Genomic DNA, 22906 nt, shown 5'->3' with positions numbered 1-22906 from the left:
CTTCGGTGACTATGAGGAAGTGATGACCTGGTACATTTTCTCCTTCTGCCAACTTCAGCCATCATAGTGGTGGCATGAGCTTTCTTTGTGGTTTATGTTCTGGCGGCACAAGTAGTACCAGCAGGTACAACGGCAAAGCAGTAGCAAACTAGTGTCACTGCTGGTAAATCAGTGCTTCACAGTCAGTACCTCTGCTATGTATAGATTGATCACCTCTCCAAAAATTTCCTAAAAAATAAACTCACAGCATTTCAGCTGGATTTTCAAAACAAAAAAAAGATTATATCATCTTACCTGCTGCTGCTCCATCTTCCTATAATCTTTGAACGCATTGACCGGTTTCAACTAAATTTGATAGGAAATTGAAAGTCTCAAAACTATAATTTCTAGAAATTTAGAGAACCTATAGAGCGCATCGACAGAGGAAAGCTATCTCCAAAAGCTGCACTGCTGATGGGCCAACCTGCTTCAAAGAATCGCTGAACTGCAGTCCCGTGACTTGGGGGAGGAGGAGGAGGAAAAATCATAATCCGAAACATAAGCTGCATGTGCATTTCCTGGGCAACACCTAAGGACCCATGATGGCAGAGTATTAAAACAGGTTTGTCTTAGAAGCAATTCTGAGTTATGCTGGGAACGTGGCCTAAACCAACCCAAATATTCCAAATATATAACCCAGGATATTCCAAATACCCTGCCATAACGATCATTTTTTTAATGCAGCTATTAAGACTTGTCCAGTAACTCAAGAAATAGATGAGTCCATGCTTAAAGATGCTTTCAAGAATGAAACAAACCAACGTGGAAACAGAGTTACCCCTTGACCTCTCATTACTAAAGAAAAAATACAAACACCACCCCTTTTTATGCAGCGCAAAGCCCATCACCATCTCTATATATTTACTAGCATGTTTATGTTTCTTATGCTAGTAGATAGCTCTCAATGTGCCATTCGAGTTCTCTGAGGCACCATTCACCTGACAAAAAAAAGTAAGGTAGCTATTTTGCGGGTTGCTGATTTTTCAGGGAGGTCCTACTGTTAATAATTTGTATCACAGAATGAGCAAGGCCTTAATTTCATGACAAAATTAAAACAAAAGTTATGACAGACATAAACCTGACAATTTTTAATTTGAAGCATTTCTCCAAAACTCACTGAGCCTTTACTTCAAAAACTTGCATGAGCAGCTCTTTCCCACCATCTCAGGTGGTCAGGAGCCCACCTGGGATTTTTTGCTAAAAGCGAAGAAGTCGCAACTTTGCTCATTACATTTTTGACTACTGGGCTTTTTTTCTTCATTTCTGAGCAGAAACGCTACAGCTGGGATGGAGCCCTCCACAATTTCTTTTTTTGTTTGTTTCCTCATATTCCCACACCCACCAACAATTTCGGTGACCACCCACCCGAATTATTCGTAGGTGTGACCTCACCGCACGGAGCCCTTTCCAAGTACTTAGGCCCGGAACCTTCCCTGACGCCTTTGCCAAGGGAACCCGTTTTAAGGCGCGTTCTTAGGGAAACCCGCTTAATTTAAGGCGCCGGGCGGGGCGGCCCGCCGGGGGGGCGGGGCAAGGGGCGGGGCAGGGGGGGGGGCGGGTCCGGGCGCGGCCCCGCCCGGCGGAGCTGTTCAGGGCGGCGGGTGCTGAGCGCCGCCGCGCCGCCCCGTGCAGCCGGGCGGGGCCGGCGCCTCCCCGCACCGCGCTCGCGGGTGCCGGCGGGGGGAGCCGGTCCCGCCGCTCCCGCCTGCGCGCCGCCGCCGCCGCCTGGGGCCATGGCGGCGCTGGTGCTGGTGCTGCTGGCGGCGCTGGGCGGGCGGACCGTGCTGCCGGGCGGGCGGTGCGCGGCGCCGCTGGCCGACCTGCGCTCGCAGATCTCGGGCGTGGAGTCGCTGCTGGAGGAGTTCCGCCGGCAGCTGCAGCAGGAGGAGCCGGGACCGCCGGCGGCGGGCGGCGGCGAGGAGCGGTGCGGCGGCAGCAGCAGCTTCTCCGCCAGGCCCGACTCCATCATCCGCACCAAGGACTCCATCGCGGCCGGCGCCACCTTCCTGCGGGCGCCCGCCGCCGTGGCGGGCTGGCGGCAGTGCCTGGACGCCTGCTGCGCCGAGCCGCGCTGCACGCTGGCGGTGGTGCAGGGGCCCGGCCGGCCGCGGGGATCGGCGGCGGCGGCGGCGGAGCTGGGCTGCTACCTCTTCAACTGCACGCACCGCGGCCGCCCCGTCTGCCGCTTCGCCCCGCACCGCGGCTACAGCACCTACAGCCGCCGGCCCGCCGGCCTCTCCCCGCCGCCGCCGCCGCCGCCGCCGCCCGCCGGGCCGCCGGGTAAGGGCCGCCGCGGGCGGCGGGGCGCGGGGCCCGGCCCAAGATGGCTTCGCGCGGGGAGGGCGGGGAGCGGCGGCCCCGCGGCGGGAGGGAAATGGCGGCGGCCGGCGCCGGGCGCGGAGGCCGGCAGGGCCGGCGGCCGGGCGCGCTCGCCGCGGCGGCGGCGGCGGCGGCGGCGCCGCCGCCATTTGCCGCCCCGCGCCCTGCCCTGGGGTTCCGCCGGCGAGGAGGGGGAGCCGTCCGTGCGGTTTCCGCGGTGCCGGGAGCGGGCGGCGCGGTGGCGAGGCATCGCCGGCGGGAGGAGGGGACGAGGAGCGCCGGGCGGCGCCCTGCCTTTCGGCGGGCGCCCTGCCTTTCGGCGGGCCCCCCCCCTCAGCCGGGAGAGGCCCGAGGGCTCGGCGGGGCGTGCGGGCGTGCAAAAACCCGTGGGAGTGACCCTGCCGGCGGGCCTGCGGCTCGCAGCCACCGGCGGGGCGGGCGTGCTCACGGGCACCGCGCCCCCGGGGGGACCGGCGGGGCCCCGGCTGCACGGGTGGGGGTCCGCGGGCGCACCGGGGGTGCTGGGCGCCCGGGAAGGTGTGAACCGCTGGTGCCGGCTGCGCCAGAACCTGGTGCCGGAGCTTGAGAGCAAGCACATCCCCGTCTTCGTGGGGGTGCCGTCCCAGTGTTAGCACCCAAGTGGGTTTCTCGTTCACTTAATGCGGAATTTTCCCCGCTTACGAGCTTGAGAGCTGGAGCGAAGGAGACAAGGATACCTCACCAGTAGTCCAGAGGCAGCATGGAGACTCTGTATAACCGCCTCCGGAGTCCGGGCCACGTCCAAAGCAGCCGTTTGTTCGACCCTGAAGCGTATTTAAGAACAACATAATCCAGAGCGAGCAGCTGTAGAGGAAAACAAGTCTGTATTTCTAAATTTGGAGCCTGTTTCCTAGAATCTGATCCAGAGAACTTAGTCGCACTCCTCCACCTCCTCTTGTTAAAACAGTCACGTCTTAATTCTTGTTGTCGTAATTTCATTACCTTCTGTTGACAATACTTTCCTAAATGTCCTCTTCTTCATCTTCTTCAGCGATCTCTCTCCACTGAAGTAAATTTGTCATGGTGTGCAACACGAAGAAAGCCTAGCAGTGGTGTGAGTGAAAACTGTGTGTCCAGATGGCACCAGCTATTACTGCTCCCTTGGCAGGGGAGACCTCGGGCTTGAGGTCCGTCCAGTCTTGCCTGTTACGAGAATGTCAACAGGAATCTCCTGGAAATGAGAGAGAGCCGGGGCTCAATTTTTAGAGGAGTTACAATGCTGAAGTATTTTTTGCAAAGTACATGGGCGGGTAAACTAGAGAGCTATAGGGAGGAACTTACGGCAGTAAAGATGAGGTACCAGAAAAACCCAAGGTATGATTTTGACATTTTCAACAGGGAAAGTATTAGTTCCACAGTATTATTTATGTAGCAACTTGGGGGTAATTGTGTTTTGTAACCCTGTATGCATTTGCGAGATGGAAGGCTTAAGACTAGATTTTACATCAGAGTCACAGAGAATAAGGCTTCTTTGAAAACCTTTGAAAACATCTTCACATGTCCTTCATCACTTTGAACTGCCTTAATTCCATTAAAACTGGCCCTAATGTAGAGTGGAGTTACGGCACAATATAAATAATACTGTTGTTCAAACGATACCCTACCTATTCAAAATCTTGGATTTCTCTAATTCCTTGAGTTCTTGAATTCTGGAGTTCTTGAACACCTTGCCTTTTTGGCAGCATTCATGTCTATCAGCGCTGGGCTTGCAAGGCAATTTCAATTCCTAATCTGCAAATTTCTCTGTGTCCTGTTGGGTTTATTTAGAAGTCTGCCCTGTGTGCGATGGTGGTATCGGAAACGGGATTATGACTTCTTAATGCAATTACACTGGAGCTGAAGCAGAGCCACGAAGGAGAATGAACTTTTATTCAAACATCTGTCAGCCATGACATAGACCAGGAGAGATAAAACTGAGATTGAATTATTTTGCTGTCTGATGTTATGTTACCACTGCATTCTTGAATTACATTGAAAAATTAATCTGGACAACAGTACATAGTCACAGGACGATGAAGGCACATCTCTTTTCCCTTCTGTCGCCCCCCATGACTGAATTTAGGAAATTTAGGAAAGAGCTTTTCATTTCAAGATTTTCTTTTGCGAAGGGATCACATTTTACCTGTTGTTTTTTTTTTCAGAGTACTGTGATGTTGAGTTTTCTGCTGTGTTCTTTTTGATAATCCCAAACCAACATGTATCCCATAAACATGGTGTCCTCATAATTCCAAAATATTTCTGAGCATTAGACAGTGATCTCTAGGGTGTCATGGTTTCATTTGTGTTAAAGACCTTCAGTAAAACAGAACGAATTGCTTGTTTAATTCTGGGAGCAATTAATAACAGATACATGTTTCTCAGATCAAGTGTATCTCTGTGTACTTCCAGAACAGTCAGCTGTGGGATGAATTTTTGAGACTGAACATTTCAGTGTAAATCCAAGTCCTTCACTTTATACCCACTTTGTGCTCGTTTGGCTGTGCATTTACTTTGCACTTCCAGGCATTTTGTGCTCTGTTAACAATGAAACCCCATGTGCCTATACTGACGGAAGAGGTAACTGTTTTTGCCTTTGTTAGGCAAATTTTTAAATTTTTGACGTAGAAAGAAAGAGGACTTGAGTGCCTTACCAGAAATGTCTGACTTCCCTTCTGTGCTACTCACTGGTGGTGAGCAAAGGGAGGATTCAACATTAACGTAAACTAATATCAGAGACACTCAGGAATTGGCAGTGAAATAACCTTTTATAACAAAGCCTTCATTCAGACAACTAGCTGGCAGTTTCATTATTGGCAGACCAAGTCTGTGTAAAGGTTGAAGGAAGCAGAATAAATTAAGCCTGTCGTGTTCCCCCCCAAAGAAAAAAGTGTTGCCCATAAAGTTGCAGCCCCTTTTCTAGAAAGCAGCCAGCTCCACCATCTCAGAGTGTTGATCTGGTGTATCAGTTTCATATTGCTTGGTTACGTTCAACTGAAATAAAAGTTAGAAACAGAAGTTAAAAGATGCTTTCTGAGCTTGATTTTTCTGCTAACCTGTGGCTGATAGTCCTTTACTCCCATGAGCGGTGGTTGTAAGTGGCTCCTGAGTATGCCTCCTTGCTTTTTTATGCTGACTTCTTAGAAGAATGTATTCCCCAGGTTTGGAGGTGTTTCTCTCGCTAAGGATAATGTATTCCATTGCTTAAAACTTTGCTGTGGAAAAAGAGTCTTTAGCTCAATAGGCTGTCTCCTCCCATGCCAGATGTCTCTCTCAGGCCAATTTTTTCTTTACTAGAGCAAAAGATGAGCTGATTTGCCACTGATTTACCTTTCTGAAGATGTTCTGGTGGATTACAAGCAAGGGCATGGTGCCTCCATCCTTTGGGACCAGAGGCCTGAGTGTGGTCCCACACTCATCTTTAGCAAAGAGCTGGCATGAATTTCTGGGACCTGCCCCGGCGTGAAGTGGTCCTGCCATTGCAGCTCAGGCTGCTGGAGTATAAAGTTAGTCCGGGAAGAGAATATCCTTATTGCTTAGGGCCCACGGGGAGCGGGGCTTGTCTCTGCCCCTGCAGGGCATTGATCGAGTCATTTAAACCAGACAGGTGACATGAAACTACTTTCCAAGGTAGAAGTGGAAGAATGGGCTGTGCTGTTTCAGACCCAAGTTGGTCTCTTTTTGACAGTGATTAGTAAAGTAAATAATCCTGTGAAGACTGTATGTAACTCATATATACCAAATAAAAGTTGCCTTGGCACCATAATGATGGTGTTTATTAACAATGAATATTTTTTTTTGCACCTAGATGTTGCTTTTTAAACAAAGTTGGTTTTGAGAACTGAGTGTATACAAATTAGGCAAACCTTCCTGTGCCAGCTGGATGAGCAAGAACTGTTTCATACTTTCTATTGCTAGACCCCGTTTTCAGTTATTTGTAGGTTTTCCTAACTTAAGGCATTTGCCTTGAAATTTTCTATGCCTTACCTACTACTGAGAAAAACAAGAAATAAAAAGTTTGCTGTTCAGCCAGTGATAAGAAATTGTCCCACTGCTCCGATGAGCTCCATGGCTTCAAGCAAGTTCTTGAAACTGGAGAGGAGCATGTGCAAGGGAGAATCCCTACACTGCTGTGGAAGCGCCTTTTCTTTCCTTGTGCAGCTCTAAGTTACAGCCTTGTGTTCAGTAGATGCTTCTCTGAGCTTAGCATCGATATCCTTTACAGGATATCCTGTGCAGAGGGTGAAGAGCAGAAAGCACCCTGGCCCTTCAGGGTGCCAGGAACATCCCGTGCCGAGAGGAGGAATGAAACTTGAGCGGGGAACTGCACAAAGATACAATCTTGTGGCTGAAGCTGTCAAACGGCTGAAGCTGTCAAACGCTGACTTGTAGAACTAGGTTTTATCCCTCTCTCTTCCCTGCACTGCCTGAAGGTTGCAGAGCAAATGACTTAAACCACTTCTCACAGGCCATGTCACTTAACTTATCATGGGTTTTGTTAGTCTAACCTGAAGAACTTGTGGTCTGATTGGCAAAAGTACTTAGTACTCACAATTTTAATCAATAAGAATTGTGCTTTGAATATAGCAAAATGCTGCAAATCCTAAACAGCCTGAAAATCAAGCTTTGAATGTCTTAAATTAGGCATTTAAAACTGGTGTCATTTCTGATGATTTTTCATCATTATGTGCACTGCTTCACCAGGATGCCATCTTATGTTAAGTCTTTCACTCCTGTAATGATGTATTATAAAAAGAGACTAAAAGCCTGTTAAGTTATGCAGAGTGCTGTAAGAGGTGTGCAGTAACTGCCATCTGAATATGTATGTAATTCATATTTAAATCCATTTTCCTTAGTTCAGATTAAAAAACTACACTGATGCTAACAATCCTGTTTCTTGTATTAGTGAAACATCCATGTACAGAGAAGTTTTCTGTGCCATGTGTTTCTGGTGTAGCAGTTATTTCCTGAAGACATCACTGCATAAGGAACAGTTAACTAAAATTTAGGTAGATAATACTTTGCTTAACAAAATGTGCGCTAATGAACAAGTCCTGTCTTCCAGGAAGTTGCACAGCGGTGAATCGATACCTTAGCCAAGAAAAAATATGTTTTATATAAGTAATCACTCAGCTTCCCCTGATAAATAATGGAGCTTCTCTTTTTTTATTGAAGAAGAAGAAGAATACGACGAGCCTCCACGGTGCAAGGCGGGACAAGATGTTGTGCTGCAGTCACCTGTCGACTGGGTGCTTTTGGATGGCCGAGAAAGTTCAGATGACCGTGGAATTGTGCAGTACGAGTGGACGCTGCTGCAAGGTGACTCATCGGTTGAAATGAAGGTACACGTGCAATCTTGCACATGGCCAGTTACTTGCAGATTGTTGTGTTCATACAGTTTTAAATGTAGAGCTAAAAATATTAAACGTATTCAAATGGATATGGCTACCAGGCACCAAAAGTAGGATGACTGTACAACTTGAGCATTTATTTCATAGGAATATAGAACAGCCCAGGTTGGAAGGGACCTCAAAAGATCATCTGGTCTAACCTTTTGTGGGACAAGGAGCCTAGATGAGATTATCTTATCTGTCCAATCACATCTTGAAAACCTCCAGCGATGGGGACTATACCGTGTCCCTGGGGAGTTTTTGTTTCAGTGATTATTTCTAGCAGTTTATACAGTTCATCTCTATCCAGGATGGCATCAGACAGCCAGCAGCAAACTAGTAGATGCTAATTACTGTATTTCAGCTCTGCTCTCTCTCGCCGTTGTTTGTGCTCACTGCACTTGGTTTTCAGCTGCTGTGGTCCAGGTTAGAGACACCTCAGTAATTCAGTTACTAAAAATAATAAGGTATTTTCACCAACAGTCTTCTGTCAGTGCTTATGGAGAAACTGCAAAGACATGTGTGATGCAGACCTTATGAGATATCTTGGGATACTATTTTATTACATCCATACAATTTCTGCTGCAATTGGGTTTCAACTTAAAATTAACCATCAAGAGAGGGATTCTCCATCCCACCCTTTCTTGTGAATGCTCTAGGAGCAGGAGAAAAGGAAAGGAAAAATGTCTCAAACCCACAGAGTCTACTCACAGTCTGTTCACAGCCCACAGTATTCGGGGCACACTAGGAACTCCACCCAGAGCAGGAGGGACATATAAAGGGGAGAAGGTGTGGACCATAGACCCTACTGTTGCTGAGATGCTGCCAATGGATAGGAAGAGTTTAAACAGGACAGGATCAGCAACAGGAACAGTCCGAAACCTGACAGGCCATGCGTGCCAGTGCCACCACGAGCAGTACCTGGCAGTGTCTGCTTGTGTCTGTTCAGCTCAGTAATATCGAAGACAAAATACCAATATCAGCAAAGTTACTCAAGATGTGTAATGATGGAACAAACCAGAGTTTTGCCTAACACAAAGAGCTAGCTAAATGCATTGAAACCTAAAATTGTCATCCATGGAAAAACCCAACAGAGCAATTGGTTATTCCTTAGTCTCCTGGAAGGCAGTGTAGGTTATGTGTAGGTAATTGAAGTTCACCATGTCACAGTTAGGAAACATGCTACTGGATGAACCCAAAGAAGACAATTGGGTTTCTCTGGTGAATATTTACTGAAAGTTATACACAAGTAACTTTTTATAAACATACTCCTCAGAGAAAATGCAGCAGGGCTGTGCAAAACAGTTAAGCCAGTGCTGCGTGCTTTTGAAAGTTCTATCTTCTACTGCAAGGTCCACGTCTTTGGAAGGATGACTATGGTGAGCCAGTCCTGAATGACTTGAGGCTGCATTGCAGTTTGAAACTGTCATGTCAAAGACCACCGTGAGTTTGCTTATCTTCATGTATTATTTTATTGGCTTGAAAATTAAAAGGTCAAAAGGCTTTGATAAGGAGTGCAAACAACATAGAACAGACTTGAACAAAGCTTTAAGAATAGTTGCTAGATATCATCTAGATAAAATGGACATTTTATTATCAGGAGTTTTTAATCTGACCCTTTGCAGCATTATTTTCTTTAAATAGCAATTAAATACTCTTTAAATTAATCTGTGATGTAGTAATATATCTAGAGTAAGACAAAAATTAGAAGTTAATTAAAAAATTTAAAGTTCACGTTTTTACTTTTACTCAAAATCACTCCAAAATAGAGACAAGTCTTATATCCATTTAAACTTGCAAAATTCACATTAATCTTGGTGACTTCTTTATATTTGATAATGGAAAACATATTTGACGTTCATGCTTAAATAAATACTTTTCCATTGTGTTCAAATGAGCAGGGATTTCTCCTACAGATACATACCCTGATGATTAACCATGATAATTTAATTTTTAGCGTTTAATTAATAACGGTGATTTTTTTTTCATACAATCTTCAGTTGCTGTCATTAGTGCTTTAGTTGCTGTCCTGAAGTTACTGGATTTCATGTCATTTATTCTTAGAAAACAATATATGAGTCCATAGCTACAAGGGAGAATGAGATTGTGTTTAAATAAGATAAAAGGCAGCTGTTGCATTGCACTTACGTACCAAAGAATAAATAGAGGGCAGAGGAGGGGGAAGAACTGCTATAATGCTATCATATTGTAGAAGGAAGCCAGTGGAAAATTTTTTTTTCTGTTGTGACTGATTATTACTTCTTAGATAATGCACTTCTCAGATTGCTACCCACGTGCTGTAGCTGCACAGTTCCCTGACACCTGGGGGAAATTATGGGTTGTTTTTTTAAAAATGCTGATTATCTGGAAACTTACTGTCTAGTTTGAGCCAAAGTTTGTAAGAAAGCAGATACAGTCGGGCATTCTTCAGGGCAGGACAGAGATAAAAAGGAAAGCACAGAGGTTGCCAAGAGGAGCGGCGGCATATTCGGAAGTCAGTAGCGTTTCTCTGGCTCTGCACTGAGAAGAGAGTTGGACTCCATGGCTCATGAGTTTTAAATACTGTATTTGTTCTCCCAGACATCGTGGTGAACGGCAGCAGGTGGTTTTTAGAGGATATTAATTTCTGTAATACACTAAAGAATAAAATTCTAAGGGGTCACATACTCCATCAGGAGGTAATCAACAGCATGATCAGATAACTGAGTGCATTCGCATAAATAGAAAAGGAAAGAAATTTCAGTTAGGAAATTCACTTAGCAGGAGAGAAAAATGCATTTATCAACACACCCTGCTATAAAGCTAGGTCTAGGACTCTATTATCATATTTATTGAAAATTCCTGTTCTCTTTTAGGCATGAAAAGCAACTTTAAATAAGCAAACCAAAGATCTTTATTGAATTTTGTTTTTAATATTAAAGATAATCACAGAGGATTTTAATGTACCTTTCAATTACTTACAAAAATAGCCCTGTGTGCTTTGTTTGTAAAAATGCACTACATGTCAAATAAACCTGCAGCACTTTTTTGTAGTTACTGAAGTATGTGTTACTGAATTCTCAGACAGCTGGAGTTATTTATGACTGGTAATTGTCACAAGGTTAAAAAAAGTTCAACATTTACAAATATCACACTCATTTTATACAAACTTACTCCTAAATGACTATTGTACTAGTAATGCCAGTTTGGTACCTGTTTTAAATTATCATAAAATAAGTTATTTTATTAATTTCTTAATGATCTAATCCAATTTAAGCTGTTTCTGTATTTGTGTCACATGACTTTCTGAAACCTAATGTTTCAGACCTAATGACCTAATTTAGGTCACTCACTATAGATTAACTTATTTCTGGTTCAGAGCAAGGCATGGAAATTCAGTGTGGGGCATGGAAAAATTCAGTCCAGCAATTTGTAAAAGTTGTGAGTGACTACATCAAATGTCATACTGGACAGAGGTGGGCAGTCTTATTAATAAAGCAGTGCTATCAGTCACCTTGTCATAAATTAATATACAGCAAAAGTAACTTCTGTGGATACATGTATGCTGTCTACAGACTAGCTCGATAGAGAGCAAAATACTCATAATATTTTACTGCCTACCCTCTAAAATTACATTTCTAATTCCTGAAAAAATGAGTTAAATGTATGTTTCCATTTATTCTCCAGTGCTAAGATCCACAGCTCCAGGTAACTGAGTGTACCATGAAAAACAATACATAAATGTTAAGTGTGTTTATTTTTACAAACGGATGTAAAAAAGAGATCAAAACGTTACATGTTGGTACACGTGCTTGAGTGGGCTGGCTAGGCTTAAGAGAAGTATTTAATCTGTATGAAACATTGTACAGAAATGAGCTCCCTATTCCCAGAAGTTTATGGACGGATTCTTTATACCAATATGGGTTTTTTCGCTGTGTTTCTTTAATCAGGTACCACAACCAGGAACACTGAAACTGTCTCACATTCAGGAAGGCGAGTATATTTTCCAGCTAACTGTGACAGACACTGCAGGTCAGCGGAGCTCTGACAACGTCTCTGTGACCGTTCTGCCCATGATTCATTCTGCAGTAGGTGAGAAAATGCCTGGAGCCGTTGCCTGTGTGACATCCAGGGTATGGTATTCAGAGCAAGAGTCTGAATGTAGGCAGAAATCTTAGTCTCCATTTCCAGTGTTTTATTTTGCCCTTATTCATTACATAATGACATCTCTTTCAGCTTTGAATTGCTGTTTCAAAGTGAGGAAGCAAGCAAGCATCGCTTGTTTGTTAGAGTAATAATACTTTCAAGCATTTAAGTGTTCATCTTTGTATTGCTAATAAGCATGCAGGGTTGGAAAAATGAAATACTGACTTATGTAGCAGGCACATTGTTAACAGTTCATTGTATAGTCAGTTGGTGTGTGCAACATGACAGGTCTTGTGCTACAGGGAAGACCCAGTTAAAAACAGTTAATGTATGTGTGAGGCGCAGACTAATAATATTGACTGGCATCTGTAGTCTAAAAGATGGGATGGTTTCTTGTTTTCATGCATTTAAGGTTTTCTGTGTAATGGTTGTTATCGAAGCCTTATGTTACTGGGGAAACTAAAACTGGAACTGACCCATCATTTTTAAACTCTGAGCTCAAGAAACATGTAAAAAGCATAAAAGGTAGAAAGTAAGTTATATTTCAGTGGCTGTCAGTTCCGCACTCTTTAATCTTAATAACCTCTAATTATGTTGTAATTACCAAGTTGCTAATACAGACCTGCTGCTCGGGCACAAAGTAAAAGTTAAATGGCATCGTCACTATGTTCAACTGAACCAGTGAAAACTTTGCTCTGCACCAGTGCAATATCTCTACCTGAGAGGGTAGTCCCTGTGGCAATAAATTGGTATTACAAAAAAACCAGTTATGAGTCTGCTTAATAATGCCTGTAATGGATGATAGAGTTGTATTCATTAATGTTTAATTCAGCTAAAGCAGCCAGAGAGGTTTGCCAGTTTATTTATTTGCTGCTGTGGGTACCTGCGGTATCTTTTGGATGGAGCACGTAGAGGATTTGCTGCCTTTTTTCTTTTTCTAATGCCCCAGGTACATTTGCAATTCAAGTACTGTAGTTAAACCAGTGCCTGGTGCCTTAATGCATGCAAGACCTGTGCTATTATTAGTGCTGAAGTTTAGGAGATGCATTTTCTAAGTATGCTTTTAGGGGTTTTAAACAGGCGTCTGTGTTTCTGCCATACTTTCCTTAGCATTGTGCAGCTTTTGGTACATAGCAGGGTAACAGCCAAAGGCTGTGATTTCCTTATGCAAATCGATTTGCTGTTAAAACATTAACCAAACACTGAATTTGATACTGCTTTACAAAGCAATGAACTACACCACTGTTGGAAAGACAAAAGCACAGATGTAAACACTTGGTAATTACAAGGTCAGAATGGGTTTCGGGAGAGCTTTGAGTATGCAAACTGAAATATCCAGGGACACTCCCCATTTCCAGGGGAATCTAAATATTAAAGCAGGCAGCAATCAGTTCTTTCTGGTGAAGGTCTCTTGTGAGACCTTGTGCTTAGTCCTGTTCTGGCATGTGCTATGTTGGAGTCAATGGATTGCTGACGTAAATAAATGATGCGCATTCTTTTAGTATTTTAATTAGGTTGCAGAAAACAGGCCACAGAAGATTGCATATAGTCCATATGTGTGCATGTAAAATAATACATTGTCAGAAATACAGAATGGGTGTGTAGTAGGAATTATGTGTTGGAGAGATGCAGTTACAGCCATAGAGATTTCATTTATTTATTTTCAGGACTGTCCTGGGTCTTTTAAGCCTGGGAAGATCTCCTTTCAGCTTAGGCCAGCAGAGTTTAAGGCACTGTAAGGGTGCTGCACAAGGTGTAAGGTGCAACAGCCCGCAGGCTGAGTATTCCTGTAGTAAAGAGATTGCCAAAATAGTGATGAGGGTGCCAGGAACAGCTATCAGCTACATTAGTTTCTGTGTCAATATAGCATCATATAGCTAAGCCAGGCCTTTCTTCAACTTTCTGACTTGTTCATGGTCCTTCTTGACATAGCATGGGTTTGCTTTTTCCTTGGTGCTGCAGATTTTAGTCATTGACTCAGTATTTACTGCTTGGATTTCTCTTTTGGTAATTTGGGAATTGTTTCTCAACAGCCTGTGTCGGGGTTTGCTCTCGCTACCAGTTTATCTGCGATGATGGCTGCTGCATTGACATCACGTTCGCTTGCGATGGCGTGAGACAGTGCCCTGACGGATCGGATGAAACTTTCTGCCAGAACTGTAAGTGTGCCAGGCCACAGTGTAGATTGTGAAAGTAACCGCAGCCTGAATGACCAAAGGGGAATGATGCCCCTTCTGTGGCCTCTCTCCCTGTGAGCAAGCAGCTTGCTCCCACCATAGAGCCTTTCATCGGAAATGGCACATGGGAAGGTTTAATGTCCACATATAGCAGATGCTCAGAAATTAAATCCTTTTTCTTCAAAGCGTATCAAAACTGTCAAAGGTCCCCAAATGACAGGTTTTGTGTTAAGAGTTCTGAACATTTAAAAGACCAGTTCTTTACTTGCATGATGATTCTGGAAAGAAGGACCCTGCTCTTGATCAGAAAGGCTGTCTCAGAGGTACGCTTCAAAGTGCAGTTACACACCTTGCAAGAATCTGAAGCACTGGAAATGTGAGCACGTAGGGGAACCAGCTGATTCACCATCGCTCTGTTTGCTGGCATTAGTCATCCTCAATATGTGCCTAGGCTCAGCTAAGTGAACAAAAATCATCAAAGGGTGAATTGGCATGATGGCTGACCACTCTTTCATTGACATTTCAGTTGCTGGATTTCACTGTAGTGTTCATGAGTGTACTCTTGCTTAACAGCTGACAGCGGGCAAATGGTAACTTGCTCTGTATCTGGAACTCACATTTCATCATATGTCTGAACCTGAGGAAGTTGTTTAGCCTGCCTCAAGGTCCATATCGTCGGGTCTTCCATCGGAACACTCCCATTCCCTTTAATTCTGTAGAAAAATTATGATTTTTGTTTCTGTTAACACAGTCAGCCCAGGTCGGAAGGCAGTGACCCATGCAGCTCTTGGCACTACCCAGCAAAGGACTGTAGGACTGACCGAAAACAGAGATGAAAACTTCTCTGCAGAAAACACCCTGAAAGCCACTGCCAGAAATCAACCGCTTCTCTCAGTGGATGCAGACATGTCTAACCAATCGCTTTCTCAGGGACCAAAGAAACAAATCAGTGGATTTGTGCCAGGTAAGAATTGAAATGAATCCGTTTCAATAAATCATTCTCTTTAAAGAAAGAAAATGTCTTGCACCTTAAATTTATTTAACTTGTCTTTTGGTGCCTGGCTAAGAGTAAAAATTTGCAAATGTAAAAAATATGAAAGAAGCTTGTAATAATTAAGTTACAAGTAGGTATTACTTTATAATTGTCAAGTCTGGTTCTTACCACGTGCAGAAAGAAAGTTAAAATGTCGGAATGCTAGGAAAAGAATACAGTCTCTAAGGAAGAGAACATGCAGTGAGCTAAATACAAATTCTGCCACAGGTTCAGCTGTGTAAGCTGATGTATGAGGCTCTTTAAATCTGTAGGGGAGTACCTTCAAGAGAAGATAACAAAGTACTGTTCAACTTGGGTGAAAGTAATTGCTTTTCTCCCGGTGCTAACTGATGACTTCTTTTTTATTTTTCTGAAGTAACACCTTGATTATGGTGGGCACTTTTTTCTGAAGTGTGTCTCCAGGGCAGGAGAAGCCTTTCATCACTATAGAGAAGGCTCAGTCTTTGGTAACAAGCAACCTCAGGTCCCCAGTAGTATTCTCTGTAGTGGCTGCAAGCCTGTTGTTAGTCAGTGTGTAGTGATGTTACAGGCAGAGTCACGAACCCTTGCCTTGGTAAAGCTCCAGAAGCTGCAATTAAATTGGTGTGTCTTTTAAGGTTCCTGCTGGTGAATTAAAATGATCTGAAATGGCAATTGAATGAAAGCAAAACTGTGTGCACAGAGCCTAAAATGAGTACGAGATCTCCCACTTTTACTTTGTCATGGTTTAGACTGATTCTTGCTCCCCAAGACACAGCTATTTATAAACAGCTTTATTTTCTTGTTACAGCAGAGCAGTGCTCAGTGCCCTCTGCTGCTGACTCTTGTAAAGGGCACGTCCCTGGTTGGCACTTTGATGTTTCTTCAGATGCTTGTATTTCATCTGTGGAGACTGCAAAGGGAGTGAAAACAATGTTCTTCAGGAGTTTGACTGCCTCGGTGAATGTCTAGGAACTGATAGCAAAATCCTCTCTCAAATGTTTCCCTCTTTTCTGGCAGTGTAGGTGACCTCAGTGCTCTTTATTGGAATGACTTAAGATTCTGAAGTCTTCCCCAAACCCTTCTTGCTCGCATAGTCCTGAGTGACACCTGATACGGGGCCACCCAAACTAAACATCAAATTGCCAAAGGGCATTGCAGGCTCCAATGGAAAGTCAGGTACTAAGTAAGTCTCAAAAACCATTGGGCTTGTGAATCCAGAAGTAAAACCAGAATTGAGGTCACCAACTTCGGCCACCTATAATCGGAGGTTATAACTGGAAGTGCATGTAAAAGCATGGCACTTTTGCATAGTCATCTTCTGTGTTTACCCATTGCATAGTGACTTACTTGCACCAGTTTTGCTCTCAAGGTAGCCTTTTGCACAGCAGTAGACAATAAAAGAAAAATATTATTATAAAACTAAAAAAATGTGATGAGGCTTCAGTCATTAGTGTACTACGAGAAGCTGTTGTAATCTTTTTAATTTTAAACAGGCATGATTTCCAGCTGACCGTGTCTGGTTTTAACTCTTGTGGTTTTAATATTGCTCTTTTGACAAGGCTCAGTCAGAATTTACTTTCAGTTAAATGATACTTAAGGCTTTCCTTGTAGAATAGAAGGACCCAAGAGCCCAATACTTCCAACCAAAAAGCAGCAAACAGCTCAACGAGTTTTTAAATCGCCTATGGATCAGTTCCAAAGAGGGTGCATGTCGTGGGACATAAAGAGGGGCTAGGTACCTGGGTCCAAAGGGCAACTGCCAAAATCTGCTCTGAGTTGCTCCCTCCTCATGCAGACACTTAAACTCCATAGGACTCACATGCTGTACATTCATGGTTCCCAGAGGTCCAGAGCGGTTCAAGTCCTGCCCCGCTGGCAAGCACCACGGTCTTTATGGAGTTGAGGAGACAGGCATCTAACCTATTCCTAAAAATCCACCCAGATCCACTAATTAAATTTCTCTCCATCACTGCCATCTCAAGGAGGTTACAGACCAAATCTAATAATTAGGTGCTACAAAAATGAGAGACACAGAAACACTGGAGCAGCTCCATGAAGCCCATCTGGAAAAGCGTTCAGGAGGGCAATAATTGCTAGACGCATTTTTGAGGTGAGGTAAGCAGCACTGAACAGAAATCCTACCAACCTTCTCAAAAGTTCAGCAATTCCACTGGCAGAAATCCTGTCCTGGGGTGGGCTGTCTCCTGAGATAGTGCCGCACCCACTGCTGGTGCCAAGGCAGAACCTGTGCCTCCGAGTCACACTGTAAAGGTCTTTGTTGGACCAAGACAGTAATGTTGCTTGTTGGCCTAGAGTTGACTTTGCAAGCATCCAGGCTTCTGATATAAATAAATTTCAAAAATAAGCTTTAAGGATTTTCATGTCAACAGGGTGAAAAGTTGTCTACTTAAGATACATATTAAGGGATATGGCTTTACAGTGGCAGCACAGGTTCCAGCTTTTCACTTGAGAATGCTCCATTCAGGGCAACATTTGTCTTATTTCTTAGTTGGCATTTGCAGGTCATAATGGAAATACAAGCCAGGAAGGAAAACGTGATACTATTAGATCCAGTGACTGCAAGGCAAAGCAAGAGACAGTGTTAGTATTAAGGGTAATTAACCTGCCGGAGACAGCATGTGGCACGTTATAGGTAGCTGCTAGACGGGACACTTGATACAGGAACTTTCAGCTGACTTTTGAAGAACAGAAGTTTTTTCCGAGAAGTTGCAGGACTGGGGAGTTGCTTTGTTTTCTTTTTTACATACGTTTTTATTACAGTGGTGGTTACAGTACCAATAAAGACAGGTCCCTTCTGTTACTTGCCTCCCCATAAGCAGCTTTCATCTCTGAGAATCCAATAAAGATGCCCAGTAGAGGGGCCTCCTTGTCAAGGATCACCATATTTATCTTTTCTCCACTTCGGAAGGAGCTGGGCTAAGCTGTACAGTTTTGTGCTGTGGGGTAGTTCATCACAGCAGGAATATGAGCTTTCTGCCTACGAGGGTAATACTAGGGGAAATTTGTCCCAGAATCCATTTTCTCCTAATAGTTTCTCTGTTCCCGATTTCCCTTAACCTGCTTTCTTTACTCAAGTAGCCTCTCATGTTTGGCTCTGACTTGATACAAGATTTTTAAGGATTTATGCTTAAGTATGAAAATGTGAAAATATGCAAGTCCAAGGTAAAGACTGTTGAAAACTTCTACCTGACCTATCAGGGGATCTATTCACAGTAAAGAGGGGAAAAAAACCCCAAACCCCAAAATCCTTCATTGTTGACAATGGGTGAATCTTGTTCTGCACTCCTGCTTTTCCAGTGGGATTTTTCTTCAGCAAGGTGACTCCAGGGGAACACCAAGCCCACCTTAGAGATAACCTCCTCAGGCACTCAGGGCATGGAGTCTTCTGCAACAGACTCATGGTTTACTTTTGCCCAAGCTGGAAGGCCAGACATTTTCTTCCGTAGTTGGGAGCAGATGCAGGAAGAGGCACTTGATGTCGATAAAGGAGTCCTTTCCCTTTGCAGACATATCTCCATAGTGAAGTAACCCCGACTGCATCTCCTGAAAAGGCCAGCACAGCATTTCTGCATGGCTGCCCCCGAAGTGCCCTGGTGTCCTTTTCCAGGGACGCTCTCAAGCCCAGCTGCATATTCTGGCACTGCTGCATTTGTAAGTGAATATAGCAAAAATATAGTCGCAGCAAAGCACACTGGAGTGAGTAATGGGCTGGTTTCTAAGCAGCAGTAGCCAGTCTAGCAAACATGGTCATACAGACGGGTTGAATTCACAAGCAGCCCGAGGATTTGCACTCCCCAGCATAGCCAACTCAAGTGCATAAATCACCATAACAGCTTTGCATTCCCCTGGCACGGGGTCTCTGCCTCTCCCCAGGCTGCCCACGCCAGCTGTTGTGCGGTACTGTTCAGGGCTGGGATTACAGCGTTTGACTGAGTGCCCAAGACTTAGTCATGTTTTTGCTGCAGAGGCATTGACAGCAGTAGCCATAACCTAGATCTCTAATTTAGGGTAACTGGAAAGGGCTATAAATTTCAATTTCCTAGGCACGGACTAGAAAATTAAAAGAAAGTGAAAACAAAATGAAACCCATATAATATGCTTCATGTCAGGCTCCTAAACCTGTTTGGGGAAATCTGTCTTTGTTTTCTAGCTGATAAGAGATAAGGTGTTGAGCAGCCCCTCCAGTCCTGTAAGAACAGCCACAAGTCTTAACAAAGCCCTACAAACTTTATTGAAAGGATTCTGTTATTCTTCTACCCTTCCAAAATTTTCCCGCTAAGCTTCTTTCCATATTCAGATATAATTGCCAGATGTCTACAAGCGGCTGACTTAAATATCCCCTTTACTCAAATGGCAGGGAGACAAATTTATAAAACAGGCATTCAGATCTAGCCTTGTCATACAGGCTGTAGCAGCTCTAAGAAGAGCTGCTGCCTTTTGGGCATTTCCAAAATAAAGAAATATTCATGTAATTTCATTTAGGGAAGACAGAAGCAGAAAACAGCTGCTGGTTTTGGTCTCAATTACATTCAGGTTATTTTGCACGGCTCTGATAGCATAGAGGTACCTTAAAGCCAGTACAGTTTACACTTTGGATTTCCTTAAGTCCCCTTTACATGCCAGAACAACTTAAAGAGCCCAAATGAGAAGGAGGGCTGTGGCTTGTTTCCAAGGCATTTCCTAGCAGGTGAAGTTAGTGTTTATGCACCCATAGCCATAATGGCAGGGCAATAAAGCCAGAGCCTGGGAGGCTGTGTTGTGCCTTAGAGGGGGGACATTAGCACTAACCTCATGCCAGTATCGATGAAACAATTCAAGGTTTAATTAATGGTCATGTGCATTTGCTGCTGCCACTGACAGGGATGCGTTCTGCAGCTCTTCGGAGCTGCTGGTGGTGGGTGGGAGTTACACGTAGTGCATGTTCCAAGCTGATTGACTTAAACACTTCCATAACGCCCACCGCTATATGTAATTCCAATTACAATGTTTCACATTCATATTTTACAGATCTTGTACCATAGTGGATTTCCACTGGCATTGTCACCGTTCTGAGGGCTGCCAGCAAATACATCACAGCGCAGTCAAAGTGCCCTTCAATATTTATGTTATCTGTAAAAACCAAATATAGTCATTACATTTAAAAACATAGGCGTATTTCTGATACTTGTGAGGATGTTGGTGGATTAAGCGTGTCACTCACGAAGTGTCCCCATAGCTATTGGTGTAGAACTTCAGTGGGAGGACAGGAGGAGGGAGTCCCAGCTGAGTTACTCCTTGCTTTTATGAAGCAGAACTGCAGCCACCTGCACTCCCAAGACGGACGCTTCTTGGCAGCAAAGCATGCACTGTCTCTTCTTGTGTAGTTACAATGCTCTGTAATATCTTCCCGTGCTACACAAAGCTGAAGTGACTCCAAGTCATCCTCTTCAAAATGTTTTCCCCATGTATTTTTATGTCTTCCAAGTACGTAAGTTCTGCATCTGTATGTGTCAGGTAATAGGCAAAATTAAGGTGATTTGTGCAGCCAACCTGTGTGTTTCCTGCTTTACAAGTTCCAAGGGTGGAGATAACACAACTTGAAATGGCCTCATTTTCAACTATATATAACCGCTTTAATGACGTTTTAGCTCAGATTGGTCTATACCCCATTATGGAAGTTTGTAAAAGAGAATTTATATCCATCTTTTTTTCAGTGGAAAATGACCCCACTTGGGTTTGGTTGAGATGCACTGTGGTTTGTGATGCAAAATTGAGTTTACATTTTAGCTCTAGTTTCACATTATTTAAAAAATTCAAGTTACACAATTGGAGTCAAAAGTTCTTAAACTGGCCTGTTTTTTTCATAAATTTAAGCGCTTTGATGTCATTTAATTCTAGTGTCCTGTGGATAAGACTTCCTGAGTCACTGAACTGCAATATTTATTTATCTTACCTGACTTTGTGCAGATAACAGTTCCTCAGGGAAAAGAACAGATGATAAAAACGGGAATGGCGTAATGGTGCCAAAGAGTGATCAGCTTGGAGGTGGTCGTCCAGTCCCAGAAACAGGTAAGACTGACCATGCAAGTTCATTCTGAACTATATTAGTTTTTCAGTCAGGTGCTATAGATCCAGATACTGTAGTCAAGAATTGAATAATGTACTTCCATATTCTGAACTGTTCCTAACATGTATGATCATACAAGTTAGTTTCGCAGCATGAGTTGCTCCAAATATTAGCACCTAAGTGACAGACTAGCTGTATTTTTAAAGAAAAATTTCAGGTTTTCTCTACCGAATTTCTCACTGTATTAAATAAAGTGTAATTTCTCTTAACCTCGTTATAGGTGCTGTGTTACCCTTAGCCTTAGGCTTGGCCATCACTGCTTTACTGCTGCTTATGGTTGCTTGCAGACTACGTTTAGTGAGACAGAAGCTTAAAAAAGCTCGACCCATTACATCTGAAGAGTCCGATTACCTCATCAATGGGATGTATCTCTAAAAATTGGATTTCGGTCAGTTGTTTTCTCCCCTTTCTCCTGTATCCATGAACCTCTGCCTCTATAAAAGGACCAAAACCTTTAGTTAAGTTTGAAGTGTAGAAGAAGCCTACGAGATGAGGAACATGTTCTTCCCCTTCGGTGATAAAATAAAAAGGTGGGTAGATGCCTGTGCTCAGAAAATAAGAGGTGTTCAGGCTCCAGGGCATAGCTCCAGTTGGCTCTTGTGCAGAAGACACTGCAAGGTGGGGACAGCCCAAACTGGATGCGGAGTGCCCTTGCCACAGCAGAGCGTGCCCCAGGGCCGGAGCACCGGAGCAGCCGAGGTCCAGCAGCTCCAGCTGCGCTGGCCGAGGCGTAGAGGGGAGCCTGTGCCACCCTGCTCTTCCCAGCACTGCCACCGCTGTGCTCCGCTCCGGGGACCGGTACGCTCCGGACCAACGCGTTACTTCGCAGTCCAGCAGAGACTGATTTGTGGACTTCCCACCTGATGTACTGGGAGTATTTTCATTAAAGAATTGGTCTTTCTTTGTTAATTAAAAGCAATCGCTATCTAAGCACCAGCTTTTGTAACGAAATTTGGGATTTAAGGAACAAAGCGTCTTTTTTCCATTCGTAGTTTAAACCTCTGTGCAGCTAACAGAGTCATGCTTACTAAATGCTAAAATGAAAAAACACAAGTCCTCAGCAGATGAGTTTGGACCTACCAGTGCTCAACAGCAGTCACGTGCGATCCCAGAGCTGTCTCGCCCCGGAGCTCAGGGCTTGTTCAGCCTTTTCCACCCCTAGCTCGACCCCCTCCACGGTGTGAGAAAGCAGCACGCAGCGGCTTTTACCTGAGACGCTGGAGCACAGGATTCCTGCTGGTTAACCCATAGCTCCCTGCAAAGCTTGAAAGCTTCGGCGACCTGCCCTCACCCTGACAAAATTCTCATAGAATTAGAGCAAGTAAGTGATATGTGTGAGTGAACTTCAGATGTGTTAACAGTAAAACGTGTACAGTACATGTTATATATACACACACCATGCTGTCTATCTTGTTTGACTGTCCCAGGATGTTGCATTCATCACGGGTCCCAATAAAAAGAGGCAAACGAGGCATGCATCTTTTTGTATGTCGTCTTTTGTACTTCGGTAACTTTGAGTCAGCGAGAATATTGCCATGGTATACAAATAGTTCTTCGACTTGCTCGGTCTTGATTACTTTATGTAAAATAGCTATAATAAACCTATTTTATTCTTACATTTCTTGCATTGTCTTTATTTCCAGCTACTAGCTAAATTTTGTGCTACGAGACCATAGCATGAGAGCAGACAGAAGTACAT

At 44.0% G+C, this 22906-nt stretch overlaps 1 protein-coding gene across 2 annotated transcripts; it reads left to right on the top strand.

Annotated features, from left to right (window-relative positions):
- Positions 1-1725: 1725 nt before the first annotated feature.
- LRP11 (LDL receptor related protein 11) lies at positions 1726-22823 on the top strand. 2 transcript variants are annotated; one of them, XM_030023224.2, is made up of 7 exons: positions 1726-2319; positions 7552-7715; positions 11693-11834; positions 13922-14047; positions 14817-15029; positions 21048-21149; positions 21428-22823. In XM_030023224.2, the coding sequence occupies exons 1-7, from the start codon at positions 1773-1775 to the stop codon at positions 21580-21582; spliced, it is 1449 nt and encodes a 482-aa protein (XP_029879084.1). In that variant the 5' UTR covers positions 1726-1772; the 3' UTR covers positions 21583-22823. The 2 variants fall into 2 exon arrangements, with proteins under 2 accessions (XP_029879084.1, XP_029879083.1); XM_030023223.2 differs by having other exon boundaries at positions 7549-7715.
- Positions 22824-22906: the final 83 nt, after the last annotated feature.

This window comes from Aquila chrysaetos, chromosome 8 (genome assembly GCF_900496995.4).
Source record: "Aquila chrysaetos chrysaetos chromosome 8, bAquChr1.4, whole genome shotgun sequence".
Classification (NCBI taxonomy): domain Eukaryota; kingdom Metazoa; phylum Chordata; class Aves; order Accipitriformes; family Accipitridae; genus Aquila; species Aquila chrysaetos.
This window is presented reverse-complemented; position numbering and strand designations above follow the sequence as displayed.